Genomic DNA, 15,274 nt, shown 5'->3' on the forward strand with positions numbered 1-15,274 from the left:
AGGAGCAGGGTGACGGGGCGTGGCGTCCGGGGACTTCAGGGGCGGGGGCTGAGCGGAAGGCGGGGGCTGGGGCTGCTCCCGAGGAGAAGTGGGCGGGGCCGCGCAGACCTGGGGACCGCCGGGATGCCCCGGGCCTCCAGTGAGCTCCTCTGGCCTCGCTGTCACAAGCTTCTTGTCAGACCAGGACCACCCGCTACCTCCCCAGATGGCCAGTTAGTCCAGGGTCCGCTCCGGACGGTTCAGCCTGAGGAGTGGCAGCTGCAGGCCTGTCCTCACAGGCACAGTGAAAGGGCTTCAGACGTTGGGGTGGGTGCGAGAAGGGCTAGTCCAGGGCCTCGCGGGACAGGGCCTGGGGTTTGGGGTGCCGCTTTGTGTGGTGACTACTGGAACTGGGCAGGGGGCGCAGGAGGCTCAGAGCACCTACACCACAGATGAGCCCTCAAAGCAACACCCAAAGCCTCAGGACACAAAGGGTGGGCTCATGCTGGAGCCCTGGGGATGGTCCTCCTCCAGGTCTTGATTCCAGGTGGAGGACACACCTGGGGTGAGTCCAGGGGGACTTTGTTCCTTTGTCCTGGTGATCTCAGTGGGCCCACGGCCAGAATCTTAGAGATACATTCTTTGTTCCTCAGCAGTTTGTGAACAGTTCCTTAGACGGTTCAATCTGATCTGGCTGAGGAATGGATGAGTGAAATCTGCAGATCCCCAAGGTGTGAGAAAAACATATAAAGCGAGCAAAAAAAGCTTTTATCTAAAAAACCTGTATTGGCAAAAGTGCCTTCAAATAGTAGCTGATATAATTAATAGTAATTCAATGTATCTGGGTTAAGGTTTTTTGGAAACAGAAAAATTATTTCAAGTGACTGGGTTCAAATTCTTTTGAAATTCAGATGGTTTCCAAGTCTTTGGTTCCAACGAAAATTGAAGGAAAGTCCAATCAAATTGTTAGCTGATACAAGTTAAATTAAAAGAAATTGATGATAGATCAATATCTGATTTTTGGCATTTAAGTAAAATATGTTCATTGCTAGTATGAACATATTTTAGTTAAATGCTATTGTATTTAGCTAGGAAAAGACTCTGATGCTGGGAGGGATTGGGGGCAGGAGGAGAAGGAGACGACAGAGGATGAGATGGCTGGATGGCATCACCAACTCGATGGACGTGAGTTTGAGTGGACTCCGGGAGTTGGTGATGGACAGGAAGGCCTGGCCTGCTGCAATTCATGGGGTCGCAAAGAGTCGGACACGACTGAGCGACTGAACTGAACTGAACATTGCTATCAATTGTTTTTTCATTTGTCTGCTTTTTTTTTTAGTGTAAAGTTTTCTCAGTATTTACAGCAATAAACATAAATCAGAATATACAACTTATTAGAAAACAGTCTTAAACATAGTATTAAGAAGTGTGTTTCAACAAGTTTAATTTTATATGTAATATTTACGACATTTACAATCAATTTATATATGACTTTGATATATTTGTACGCTTCCCTGGTGGCTCAGATGATAAAGAATCTGCCTGCAATTCAGGAGACCCAGGTTCCATCCGTGGGTAGGGAAGACACCCTGGAGAAGGGATTGGCTACCCACTGCAGTATTCTTGCCTGAAGAATCCCACGGACAGAGGAGTCTGGCGGGCTACAGTCCATGGGGTCACAGAGAGTCGGACACGACTGAACCACTAACACTTTCACTTTCATTCTGATATATTTGTATCCCAATTAATATGTTTGTAAATCTAGAGAATTTTGATGACAAGATAGTAAGTATATATGTCTACATTTATTTATAAATATATTTTGCTGGGCACATGGTCCATAGAAATTGCATGGCAGAAACAGATACTGCATTAAGGACACAATTATGTGGGAAACGTAGAGTTCACCCAGACCGGAGTTCAGCTGCTAGTGTTCAGACGTCACTGGATGCATATAAAGGGTGATGTCACAGTTTTATTCTGAGTCAGTCTTTATAATTATGTCAGAGGTTGTATCTGTTTCAATCACTTAAGCCACGACAAATTTTGATGTCAAGCTAAAAAATGTCACGATCCGAGCTCGCGTGGAGAGGCGCGGCCCGCGCAGCGGCTCTGGCGGCCTCGGAGGCGGGGCCTGAGGCGGGCGGGGCGGGGCGGGCGTGCGCCCTCCGGCGGCCTCGCCCACGCCCAGTTATCGCGAGAGCGGCGCGTGTGACGCGCGGGCGGGCGGGGCGCGTTGGGGGAGCCGGCGGGCGGGTTTGAATCTGGTCAGAACGCGGGAAACTGCGGGTCCCGGGGACAAGGTGAGCGCCGCGGGTTTGGCCGGCGGAGGGCTGGGGGCGGGGGACCGGGAGACGGGGGCTCGGTCCGCTCGGTTCCCTAACACCGCAGCCTCCGCGTGGGCCGCGATCTGAGCCCGCGGCCCGGCCGGGGCTCTGAGGCGGCTGGGAAGGCGGGCGCCGGGCCGGGAGCGGGCCACACTCCGCGCCTGTTCCCCCGGGACTGAGTTCAGAGGCCCCGCAGCCTGGGCTGGGCTGACCCCGGGCAGGATCGCCTGAGCCCCGGACTGGGGGCTGAGCCCAGGCAGCTCCCCTGAGCCCCGGACCGGGGACTGACACCGGGCAGGATCCCCTGAGCCCGGACCGGGGGCTGATCCCGGGCAGGGTTCCCTGAGCCCAGGACCGGGGACTGACACCGGGCAGGGTCCCCTGAGCCCCGGACTGGGGACTGACACCGGGCAGGATCCCCTGAGCCCGGACCGGGGGCTGATCCCGGGCAGGGTCCCCTGAGCCCAGGACCGGGGACTGACACCGGGCAGGGTCCCCTGAGCCCGGACCAGGGGCTGATCCCGGGCAGGATCCCCTGAGCCCGGACCGGGGGCTGATCCCGGGCAGGGTCCCCTGAGCCCAGGACCGGGGACTGACACCGGGCAGGGTCCCCTGAGCCCGGACCAGGGGCTGATCCCGGGCAGGGTCCCCTGAGCCCAGGACCGGGGACTGACACCGGGCAGGATCCCCTGAGCCCGGACCGGGGACTGACACCGGGCAGGGTCCCCTGAGCCCTGGACCGGAGACTGATCTCAGAGATCAGTTCTCTGAGCGCTTGTGCCCTGGGAAAACTGTCCTCAGGTGTCTCTCCTAGTTCTGAGATGAATGGTTGGCTCCAGGTGACAGGGGTTTTCTGCGGTAACAACGTGACAAAAGTCTCTTTTAAATACTCATCTTAGTACAGAGCACCCTGCCATTGGGATGGCAGTTGCCTGGCGAGGTGATCTCTCCTAGAAGGTAGCTCTGCTTGGAGGGGCGGGGCCTTATGCACACAGTAGTGGTCACTCTAGTGAAGTGGTCACTTCACTAGAGAGATTTAGTGAAGTTGGAAAATTAATTATCCTTAAAGAACTACAATCACCAGAGAGAAAATGGGGGCTATGGCAGTGAATCTGGTCGTCTATTGGATTACTGTGGGAATTACACTTGGAAATAGAGCAAACCAGAAAAGCTACCAGAATCACAAACAAGCAAGGTCCCCATTTTAAGGTAAAAGGTTCTGTGTGGTTGGCTGCACCTTTTTTGGAATACTGTTCATTTAAACTCTTGAACTCAAACTAGCCATAATCATGCATCAGGCTTAGTGCTGGTGACCCTCCTGCCTGCTTGGCGGGTCAGAAGTCATGCCTGTCTCTCAGCCATCTGAGTTGAGGGCTGAGGCGGCCATACTTTAGTGTTACTTATGTGGAGAAGTTATTTTCTGTTCTTGTTGTTTGATTTAAATGCTAAGATCTTGGGGTTCTGCATTTAAGATGACTCTGTCCTGGTAATTGTTGCCATTGGTACCAGTAATTTTCCATGTTGCTCTGCTTGTGACTGCAGGAGGTTTTCATTTATTTTTAAGGTAAGTGTCCTGCTACACCTATGTTCTTTGCAGTTGCTTCATGATCTCTTTCGAATCAGGCACTGCAAGCACTAGGCGGTGTAAATGGAAAATAGGATTTTTTCCGGGAGACACAATCCCTGAGCTCTGTCCCACGGGGCCAGGAAGGAGTGCACCTGATGCGCACACTAACAAGCTCCCAGGCGGCCCCGAGGCCACACATTGCCTGGCAAGGCCACCGGCAGGGTTTTCCTGGTGCAGGAATGCCCTTGAGGAAGGAGTCTTCAGGTGTTAGCAGCTTGGCCCAGTCTGTTCTTTGCTGAGCTGCCTCAGACCTGAAGGAGCATCTTGTGAAGGTCCTAGAAAGGGAGAGAGGTGAGCCTCCTAGAGCTGTTGGATTTCTCTGTCCTTAGTTGGTAACTTCATTAACAATCGATAAAAACATGATGTTTTGTTGATACTGTTCTCAGTGAAGAAAAGAAGGAAGTTATTTTTATTTATTTTTATTTTTTATCAATATAGTTGATTCACAATGTTGTGTTAGTTTCTGCTGCACAGAATCAATTGTACACTTATCCACTCTCTTTTAGATTCTTTCTTTCCCATATATGTCATTACAGAGTGTTGAGTAGAGCCCCCAGTGCTGTAATTAGGCTCTTACTGCTGCTGTTGCTAAGTCGCTTCAGTCGTGTCCGACTCTGTGAGACCCCAGAGACATCAGCCCACCAGGCTCCCCCGTCCCTGGGATTCTCCAGGCAAGAACACTGGAGTGGGTTGCCATTTCCTTCTCCAGTGCAGGAAAGTGAAAAGTGAAAGTGAAGTCGCTCAGTCGTGTCCGACTCCTAGCGACCCCATGGACTGCAGCCCACCAGGCTCCTCCGTCCATGGGATTTTCCAGGCAAGAATACTGGAGTGGGGTGCCATTGCCTTCTCCGAGGCTCTTACTAGTTACCTCTTTATATACAGTAGAGTGTATATGTCAATCCCTTTCCTCCTTGGTAACAAAGTTTTTTTTTAGATGTTATAGCTTGTTTAGGTCAGAATATTGTTAGAAACTGTCTATCACAGGTAGTGTAGGGATTTCCTTGCAGTTTTGGATACTAACTACGATTGTGTTTTTTTTACTAGTGTTGCAGAATAAATGCCATATGAAAAACAATTTGATCTGCTATGGAAAAACGTGAGACATTCATACAAGCAGTGTCTAAGGAGCTAATTGGAAAATTTTTGCAATTCATTCAACTTGATGTAAGTTTTATATTTAGCTTTATTGTGATTTTGACTGTTAATATATAGACGTTTTGCTAAAATCATTATATCCACAAGTGAAATATAATCATTTCAGTGAATCCGTACAGACCAAGGTGTATTTAAAGAAGTAAGGCAGAACTAAACACAATTAGATCTGCCGATGGGAGTGTTTCCCATTTGCTTTAAGAGGGTTGTTGTGAGCATGCTAAGTGGCGTAACACAAGATGTTTCAAATCACCTACTTAAACGTTTATTGATCTCTTGTTCTGTGCGTGGCATTGTGAGGAAGACATCCTTTTTTGTCCTTAGGTTATTTACTGTGTTGTGGTGAATCCAGGTGTGTAAACACACCAGGGTAAGGGCTAAACTGGGGCAGAGGTGTGGAGGGACCCAGATTTAGACATGGAATGTTTCCCATCCTGATAAAAAGGCTGTGGAACCAAAGATCTAAAAAGTGAAATAAGTTAACCAGTCAGAGGGGTATGGAGAAGGACTGCGCTAACCAACAGGGTTAACTCTGAAGACTGGAGAAGTACCTTGTGTTTGAACTTAGAGATGTTTAGTGTAAAAACACCAGCTGAGGAAGAAGGAAAGAGGTGACATCGGGAATGAGACCTTGACCATTCTGAGGAATTGAGACTGTCCTGAGAGGAACAGGGACTTTTAAGCAGAGAGTGACCTGTGTGCAAAAGGGTGAAAGAGAGAGAAAGACAGAAAGAGAAGACTCACCTTTTGGGAATATTCCTTTGAACACAAAGAAAAGGACCTCATTCATTCAGCGAGGTCCTAAGTGGGAAGAGGGCAGGCTTGAGGGAGGAGATGGCTCATGTGGGATGTGCTGAGAGGCTCCAGGACGCACGTGTGAGAAGCGTGCAGGTGGATGTGGAGAGGCAGGCCTGGAGCCAGGAGCAGCTCGTCTGGAGGCAGGCTCGGGGGCGTCAGCTCCTGTGGGATGCGTTGGGTCATCCTCGCAGTGTAGTAGGAGCAGGGCCTAGGACCGACTCTGGAGGACCCCAGCTTTAGGGCCCCGACTCTAAAATCTGTGACCTTGGGGCACATGACACATACCTCACTTGTTCTGATCATGCAGTGAAAGTCAAAGTAGTGACAGCTAAGAATTGGATGGAGATTGCGGGAGAGAATTCCGGACAAAAGTAGTGGGAAAGACGAAGAGCCCTGGACCACTGCGATGGGTCCCGCGGAGAGGAGGCTGCGGGGACTGGGATGGAGAGGCGGCTTTGCTCCGCAGCCTGCCTTGCTAGTCTCTCTACTCCAGAGTGCCACGGCCCGCCCCCGTGACTGACAGTCTGGAAGCGTGCAGGCAGCTGCTCTGAGGCTGCCCTTCCCCTGCCCTCGTTTGCTCGTTTATGCATGTGGAGGGGCTGCGTGTGTAAGTGGTGTCACGGCCTCCTTGGTGAGGCACATGGTGTCGATTTGTGTCATTGCTGGTGCGTTAGTATTCCCACTTTTGTAATTAACAAGTGATCTGTGGGTGGCACAGTGGTAAAAAAATCCACCTGCCAGTGCAGGAGACACAGGAGACATGGGCTTGATCCCTGGGTCGGGAAGATCCCCTGGAGGAGGAAATGACAACCCACTCCAGCATTCTTGCCTGGGAAATCCCATGGACAGAGGGGCCTGGTGGGCTGCTGTCTATGGAGTCCCAAACACTAAGCGACTGACCACGCACGCATGCTGTGGGGAAGTAAATTGAGACTAGGTAAATTCTTTTCTCCTCATCCAACTTCTGCCCTTTGGAAGAAAACGAAAAGATAAAATACCACTGTCTCCCACCAGACTGAAAATACTACTTGTTGGGGAGATGTGGAATATTTGAAAATTTCATCACTGCTGGGGATATGGAAACTGCTACAACATTTAGAGTAATAAATATATATTCAACTGATAGTGTTGAATGTATACAGACTCTTCAATTGACAATCCATTTTTTATTTAGTCCTTAAATAAGAGCCATGTAAAACAATGTTCTTTGCAGTGTTTTTCTGAAATACCCAAAACCCAGAAACAACTAAATAGTGATCAACAGAAGAATGGATAAATATATTTTGTTATGTTTATGCAATGGAAAACTCTACAAAAGTAAAAGCAAAACTATAATGGAAATGAAATGAAACTAAATGAACTGTAATGACATGCAGTGTATGGATGAGCGTCACTAAATAATGTTGAGCAATAGAAGCAAGATATGAAAGAACAGAGACCTTGTGACCCAGTTCTCTACCAAGTGGAAAATAGACCTATTTACAGGACATGGTTTAGGGATGCAAATGGTGGTGAAGTTATCAAGAAAAGCAAGGCAGTAATTACCATAAACGCTAAAAAAACTGGGGAGGGGAGGGCGGCAGCCCTGGAGGGGTGGTGGAGACACGAGGCTTTATTTATTTACCTACAGTCACACTTAGTACACCTTTCCATATGTGTATTTCACAATACCTTTAAAATATATTGATAGTTGGGGTTTCTTGCCTGAATCAATTATTACAATGATCACTACAAAATTGTGATTTTCCAATCCCAAATTGCTGCTGTATTTATTTATTGCTATTAATAGCATGCCAATGCCATTAGTTAATTATTGATAAGTTATTGGCTGTGTGTGCATGCTCAGTCACTTCAGTTGTGTCTGACTTTTTGTGATGCTGTGGACTACAGCCCGCCAATCTCCGCTGTCCATGGGATTCTCCAGGTGAGAATACTGGAGTGGGTTGTAATGCCCTCCTCCAGGAAATCTTCCTGACCCAGGGATCGAACCTATGTCGCCTGCATCTCCTGCACTGTAGGCGGATTCTTTACTGCTGAGCCATTGGGGAAGCCCAATTATTGGCTACTATTTATTATCAATATGGCCTCATTGGTTTTTATTTTATTCAAGGAGTTATAATCCCTTACTGTGGCTGTTGTGGTGCTCAGGTTGTACCAGATTGGATACAGGGACAAAGTCAGGGCCCAAGACTGGTTGGAGACCAGAAAACCTGCTTACAGTCCTTTGCATGGCTGTATTATTACTGTTGTGGCTCTTACTGTTACTTGAGCTCTGGTGTCCACTTGTAACCAGATTTCAGGCCTGGAGACGGAGGACGTCTGGGTGGATTGATGTCAGGGGCAGTTTTGCTAAGGGGGTGAAGAGGAGTATACCAGGACTGACTAGGCATGGAGGCATCTGCTGCTTTCTGTCTGATCACTCCTGTTGCCCTTTTAGGACTGGATTTCAGACACTACAGCCTGACTCTCAAATTTCAAACTTAGTTATTAGCACATAAACTTCTTTTGATGCCATTATAAAGAAGATAGAACTGTTTTCTTGTATTTGAAATGTAACAGTTGCTATTTATTTTGCAGAATGATACTTGTGACCCGTTCAACCTAAATGAGTTGATAGATGAATTATCAAGGAAGCAGAAAGAAGAACTGTGGCAAAGGCTCAAGAATTTGCTAGTAGACATGTTGTTGGAGAGCCCGGTGGAGGGGTGGCAGACAGCAGAAGCCCCCAGTGAGGACAGTGTGAGAGCGGAGCAGGATTCAAAAATGGTAACCCTCATCCTTCAAAGATAAATTTTCTTTTTCTTGTTAAAAAAGTAATTATTTATTGTATATAATTGAATTTTACATTGTTAAAATTAAAGTTAGAAGACGCGGGTACCAGAAGTCTATTTAATGTGGTTACACCTTTTTGAGCCTACCGTTATTTACCCAGGATTCAGGGCTGCTCTTTTCAAACTGCTGATCTGTGTCCAGCTTTAACTCACTGTTTATTTTATTTTTTAATACTTATTTATAAACTTAGTTGCAGTATCTGGGATATAGCCCCTGCCCAGGGATTGACCCTGGGCCCCCTGCACTGGGAGCCGGGGTCCCAGCCACTGGACCACCAGGGAAGCCCTAACTCGCTGTTTAGAAGAAGTGTCAAGTGTGGCTTTATTTTCATAAATTTAGTAAGTTTTACATTTAAAAGTAAATTTTAAGTTGATTTTAACTTACTTGTGCTTTGATTTTTTTTTTTTTTTTTTTACTTATAGCATAGAAACATAGAAATAATCCATGCAGTTACATCTGTGATTCTTGCTTCTGTGTCAGTCATAAATGAAAGAGAGAACTGTGAACCCTTACTGGAGTGTGCTGTTATATTAAATGGTAAGTTGACTTTGCAGTAACGTGGGGTGTGAATGAGTGCTGTGTCTGTGATACCAGTAAAAGGAAGCCCCCAGCAGTGGAGAAACAGGGCTCTTGTACTTCAGCTGGAAAAAACGAGCAAAGGAGCATTCCTTTAGGGGCTGTCCTGAGTAATTATTTCATTTGAGCCACATATAAGTGTTTCAGATGGTGAACATGTGCATTACTGGACGACAGGCTATATTTGAACCTTCAGGACCAATAAGAGCTGATAAGGGGAACCAGCCGTTGCAAGCTCCTCGGCTGGGGATTCACTGCCCAGCAGCTCAGGGGAGCCCAGTACCTGTGGCACTGCCTCTTTTTCTTTAATTGCGTCATGAATATGACCTGGGAAACAGTTGTTGACTCCTACTTGAATATTCCTAAGTTGGTACTCTAAATTTTAACTAAACTGTGAAGTGATAGTTATTAATTTAGTAGGAACACTAGTATGAATTTATGAGATGATCTGATCATATAATATTTGAATGAAATTATAGCTATAAAAGATGCAAAGGTAACTTTGTTTTTTTTTTTTTTAAAGAAAAATCTCACAGGTACCCTCACCTCCCACTGTGTGAATCTGATTAGTTCCCTAATCAGATTTTGTCATCAATTCTTACTGGCATTTTCATTTCACACATAAACCAGAGCCACTTGGCTTATGCATCTGTTTAGTATGCTCTTTTATTCAGAATTCTTGTGTGGAATTAATGTGTCTTACTAAGATTACCCCGGTCAGTATGAAAGGAGCTCCCAGATGCTTGTGGGTGTTACCACAGTTCATCCTCAGTCTCCAAACATGGTTTATAAAATTCCCCGTTAATTCAGGAATTTTACTTTAAAGGAATGGCTTTCAGATGTCTGGATTCCAATTACGAGCACAGTGTCAGCATTTTAATTTAGTTCTTGAGCTCTTTTGTTATTAACAGCACTACAGCTTTTCTATTCATTATAATAGTTGCTTTTACTATTTTTCACCAGTGAGCCAGAACTTGAGGCCAACAAGCTGAGGGGTAGCTGTGGGGTAACTGGTCACTCGGCCTGCCCTGGCTCAGCTGTTGAGTGTTGCCATGGGTGTCCCTGCACTCGAGTTTGGAGCCTCTCGTCGTTAGGAGTTTGGGCAATAGGACCTCTTGGTCTTCTAAAATTTCCTGTTCTGTTGGGTCTGCTTTTACAACAGTGGTGGAACAGTTTTTTAGTTAGCATTGTTTGTATGCTATAAATAATGTGTAGAAGTCTTGGTGAGTTAAACTAATGTCTGCTGGGCACACTTGTGAGTCACATGCTCTTCTGGGTTGGATCTGGACGAGCCCCGGTTCACTGCGTGCACTCACTGTGCAGCGCCTACTCTGTTGCAGGAATTTTGTACGCGCTGCCAGAGGGTGAGCGAGCGCTGCAGGGCTCCATCCAGGACCTGTGCGTGAAGTGGTGGGAGAGAGGCCTGCCCGCCAAGGAGAACATGGGCAAGACCGCCTTCATCATGCTGCTGAGGAGGAGTCTCAGGACGAAGACAGTGCGTTCCCTGTCTAAAGCACACGCTGTGCTTTGCTGAGAAGTGCACGTGTTTACACCAGTTAGGAGTTACGTCTGCTTGTGCGAGGCCTGGCCCAGTGGCTCCCGGGCGGGGTTTTTCACTGGGTGATGCTCAGAGGTGGGCGGTCAAGGATGGGCAGAGCTCCACGTGCGTGCATTGTGCATAGACTATCTCCCCGTCTTCCTCAGTGTGTGGCCTATGGAAGGCTGTCCCCTCGATGGGAACTGGTCCAGGGAGAACTGAGGGCGGCAGGGGGGAGGGTGTCAGGGAGAGCCTGCTGACCTGAGTGAGTGGGCAGGAGGGCGGCCGGGGCGGGGCTGTAGACTGCAGCCCAGGCCTGTAGAAGCTTTGGCAGGCCCACAGGAAGCATGGTGAGAACAGGATATAACGCATCCTTCAGTCTTTGGCATGCAACTCAGAGATCCAGAAAAAGAGCGGTTTTCTCCCCTGATCAAACAACAGCAGATACTTGTGTTCATCTTAGAAACCTGGGCAAATGAAGAAGAGGGAAAATGAAAAAAAAACAAAAATCATCAGCAATTCCACTGCCAAGGTGACCCTTGTCATTGAGGGATCTTTGGAGGTTTCTCTTTGCCCTCCTTCTACATCTTTGCTCACTTGTCACAGATTCCTCCAAGTGAAATTTGTAGGTCAGCGGGTTTGAACTTGGAGCTCTTGGTACACATTGCCAGCAGGTTTCTATGTACCTTGCAGCTGATCCTTTTCTTATCTCCTGTGGGACAGACTGTCCCAGGGTGGCCTCCAAGGAGCAGTCAATTTCACGACAGAAAAGAATCTTTTTGACTGCATCCTCAGCTCGCACTCTGACCATGGGAGTGATTGAAAACTCGTTGTTTGTGTCAGAATTTATCCATAAGCCATCCTTGGTTTGCCTTTTTAAAATCCATTTTCCCTGCCATTCTTGTTCACCTTTAAAATCAAACGTCTGTACCTGTGCCGTTTACCACAGTAGCCACCAGCCACACGGGCTGATTACATTTCCAGTTAAGAACGTTCAGGTCTGTTTCCTGGCGGCGCAGTCCTGCGGCAGTCGCTCCTAGCCTGGCGTGGCTCAGGCCCCGCACACTCAGCGCAGGCTCGCCTCCTCGTTGGTACATAAAACGGTGTGCAGTGCTGGCTGGCAGCATCTCTGCTTGCTTTTGCCTGAGTTTTAGGAAAATGTTCTCTGGAGCTTTGTTTGCAAATTTTAAAATGTTTTCTCTTGTCATTTTTTCTTTTTGATGACATAAAATAGTCTCATAGTTAATTTGAAATGTGGCCTTACCCATTATTAAAAAAGAAAAATTAGTTGATTTTCTTTTCCTGTCATCCCCAGGGTGCAGACATATGTCGGCTGTGGCGTATCCATCAGGCTTTATATTGCTTTGATTATCATTTGGAAGAAAGTAGAGAAATTAAAGACATGCTGCTTGAGTGCTTCATAAATGTCAATTACATCAAAAAAGAAGAGGCAAGTGGTTTTTCATCTTGGTGTGTTTGTGAACTGCTTTTTAAAAAATTAATTTGTTTCTGACTGCGCTGAGTCGTCTTTGCTGCATGCAGGGGCTGTTCTTCGTTGCAATGTGTGGGCTTCTCAGAGCTTCTCTTATTGTGACGCGTGGTCTAAGCATGTGGGGTTTTCCTGGACCAGGGAGCACATCCATGTTCCCTGCGTTGGCAGGCGGATTCTTGACCACTGGAGCGCCAGGAAAGTCCTGTGAACTGCTTTGTGATGGAAGTTTTTCCTGAGTTCGTGAGTTTGCTGTTTGCATCATGCTCAGTGTTTTAATAAAAGAGCCAGCTTAACTGTCCAAAACTATTATATTTGTTGCAATTCATATTTACTGCGTGACAGTGTTAAGCAAACATTTTACAAGTCATTGCGTATTTCATCATTAAAGGAGATGGGAACAGGTGGCTGTGTGAATCCTGGGGGAACCATGATTGCGTTTTAAATTAAAAATGACTAAAAATAAGGTTGAGAAGGCACTTCCCCATGGATCAGATCTGACCCTCTGCCCTAATTCCAGGTTAATTGGCATATAACTCAAAGCTATTATCGTAAGATTCTTGTTTTCTTTCATACCTATCCAGTAAATCCAAAGCGAGGTTCCTGGCCCAGTGCTCCACTGTCCACCAGTGGTCACTCCCACACTTGGCTACTGAGCACATGAAATATGGCCAATCCAGCTGTGGCCTTAAATGTAAAATATATGGGGATTTGAAACTTGATATGGAAAAAGAATGTTAAATATCACATTAATAATTTTTGTGTATTTATTACATATTTAAATGACACTTTGGATATATTAGATTACATAAATACATTAATAAAGTTAATTTGATCTTTTTTACTTTTATTAATGTGGCTATTAGAGAATTAAAATTACAGAGTGGCTTGCCTAGCTCTCTTGGACATGCTCATCTGTTATCTTTAGAGTTTTCTGTACTTGTTTTATTTTATTTATTTATTTTTCTAAGAAGCGCTGGGAACATGAGCCTCTTGATAATTTGTTGTAATTTGGGCAGTGTTTTAGATTTAAAAACGGTATTGTCTGTCTGTTGTGGCCCCCTGGGCCCCTCTCGCTGCTCGGCTCTCTTTGGCCGCAGCGGCGGGGCAGCTGTCCAGTGTCACTTGCAGGGCCGTTGCTGCGCTGGCGTCTCTCACTGCAGAGCGTGGCTCCAGAGCACGGGCTCAGCACTTGTGGTGCGCAGGCTTGGTTGCCTCGTGGCGTGGGGTCTTCCTGGACCGGGGATCAAGCTTGTGTCTCCTGCCCTGGCAGTCGGATTCGTTACAACTGAGCCCCCAGGGAAGCCCCTCTAGTCTTTTTGTTCATTGTTTCGTCACTCAGTCATGTCTGACCCCTTGCAACCCCATGGACTACAGCACACCAGGCTTCCGTGTCCTTCATTGTCTTCCAGAGTTTGCTCAAACTTATGTCCATTGAGTCAGTGATACCATCTACCCATCTTATCTCATCCTCTGTCACCCCCTTCTCCTCCTGCCCTCAATCTTTCCCAGCATCAGGGTCTTTTCCCGTGAGTGGGCTGTTCACATCAGGTGGCCAAAGTATTGGAGCTTCAGCATCAGTCCTTGCAATGAATATTCAGGGTTATTCCTTTAAGATTGACTGGTAGTCTTTTTAGATTGACTGTATTTCCATGTTGGGATGCAAAGCATGTTGTTTTTAATATAGAATATAGCCCTGACTCTGACTGCTTGTGGCCTGGCAGACACGATTTGAGGCAAAAGGGGGCAGCAGTCACCCATCCCCAAAGGAGGTGGGGAGGACCTCCCAGAGGGGGAGGGCCCTGAGGAACTTGCTCAGGCCTCACAATCATGGCGGGGCAGGGCAGGGTTTGACCCCAGTGTGCCTTCTTCCCACGCACCCTCTCACTGGTGACACAGAAGGGCTGGACCTGACTGCGGCCCACACTGGCCAAAACCTTCAGCCCTGGGGGTCAGAAAGGCCGTGTTCAGACCCCTGGTGCCCACTGAACAGGTGGTAGGTCGCCTCGATCAAACACCGCTCAGTCCCAGTGTTCCTTCTGTGCTGTAGGGACAGCAGCCACCGTCTCCCAGGGTGCCCTTGGGGCACACTCAGCCTTTCACAGGGCCCTCGGTGCCCACGTGACAGGAGATACGCTGACTGCTGCTGCTGCTCTGATGTCGTCATTATTGGAGAGATGCTGGGCCTCTGCCCTGGGCATCCAGGGTAGTTGTGAAGTTTGGGAGAGTAAAGTATAGAGTGGATTCAGACACACTTTATATTGACTTACACATGTGTGTGTGTTAGTCGCTCAGTTGTGTCCAACTCTTTGCAACCCCATGGACTGTAGCCCACTGGGCTCCTCTGTCCATGGAATTATACATCAGATCAGATCAGTCACTCAGTCGTGTCCAGCCCTTTGTGACCCCATAAATCGCAGCACACCAGGCCTCCCTGTCCATCACCAACTCCCAGAGTTCACTCAGACTCACGTCCATCGAGTCAGTGATGCCATCCAGCCATCTCATCCTCTGTCATCCCCTTCTCCGCCTGCCCCCAATCCCTCCCAGCATCAGAGTCTTTTCCAATGAGTCAGCTCTTCGCATGAGGTGGCTAAAATACTGGAGTTTCAGCTTTAGCAGCATTCCTTCCAAAGAAATCCCAGGGCTGATCTCCTTCAGAATGGACTGGTTGGATCTCCTTGCAGTCCAAGGGACTCTCAAGAGTCTTCTCCAACAGCACAGTTCAAAAGCATCAATTCTTTGGCACTCAGCCTTCTTCACAGTCTTAACTCTCACAACCATACATGACCACTGGAAAAACCATAGCCTTGACTAGACGAGCCTTTGTTGGCAAAGTTATGTCTCTGCTTTTGAATATGCTATCTAGGTTGGTCATAACTTTCCTTCCAAGGAGTAAGGGTGTTTTAATTTCATGGCTGCAGTCACCATCTGCAGTGATTTTGGAGCCCCGAAAA

General features: G+C 47.5%; 1 protein-coding gene across 1 annotated transcript in view; it reads left to right on the plus strand.

The window, feature by feature from the left end:
• Nucleotides 1-2,187: 2,187 nt before the first annotated feature.
• The window catches only part of NCAPG2 (non-SMC condensin II complex subunit G2), a 72,512-nt gene continuing 59,425 nt past the window's right edge, over nucleotides 2,188-15,274 (plus strand). The window contains exons 1-6 of the mRNA XM_027538453.1: nucleotides 2,188-2,282; nucleotides 4,978-5,097; nucleotides 8,461-8,649; nucleotides 9,138-9,252; nucleotides 10,632-10,786; nucleotides 12,144-12,278. Coding sequence (XP_027394254.1) covers nucleotides 5,020-5,097; nucleotides 8,461-8,649; nucleotides 9,138-9,252; nucleotides 10,632-10,786; nucleotides 12,144-12,278 — 672 coding nt within the window. The 5' untranslated portion in view covers nucleotides 2,188-2,282; nucleotides 4,978-5,019. The remainder of the gene's footprint in view (nucleotides 2,283-4,977; nucleotides 5,098-8,460; nucleotides 8,650-9,137; nucleotides 9,253-10,631; nucleotides 10,787-12,143; nucleotides 12,279-15,274) is intronic.

Source organism: Bos indicus x Bos taurus, chromosome 4 (assembly GCF_003369695.1).
Source record: "Bos indicus x Bos taurus breed Angus x Brahman F1 hybrid chromosome 4, Bos_hybrid_MaternalHap_v2.0, whole genome shotgun sequence".
In the NCBI taxonomy this organism is placed as follows: Eukaryota; Metazoa; Chordata; class Mammalia; order Artiodactyla; family Bovidae; genus Bos; species Bos indicus x Bos taurus.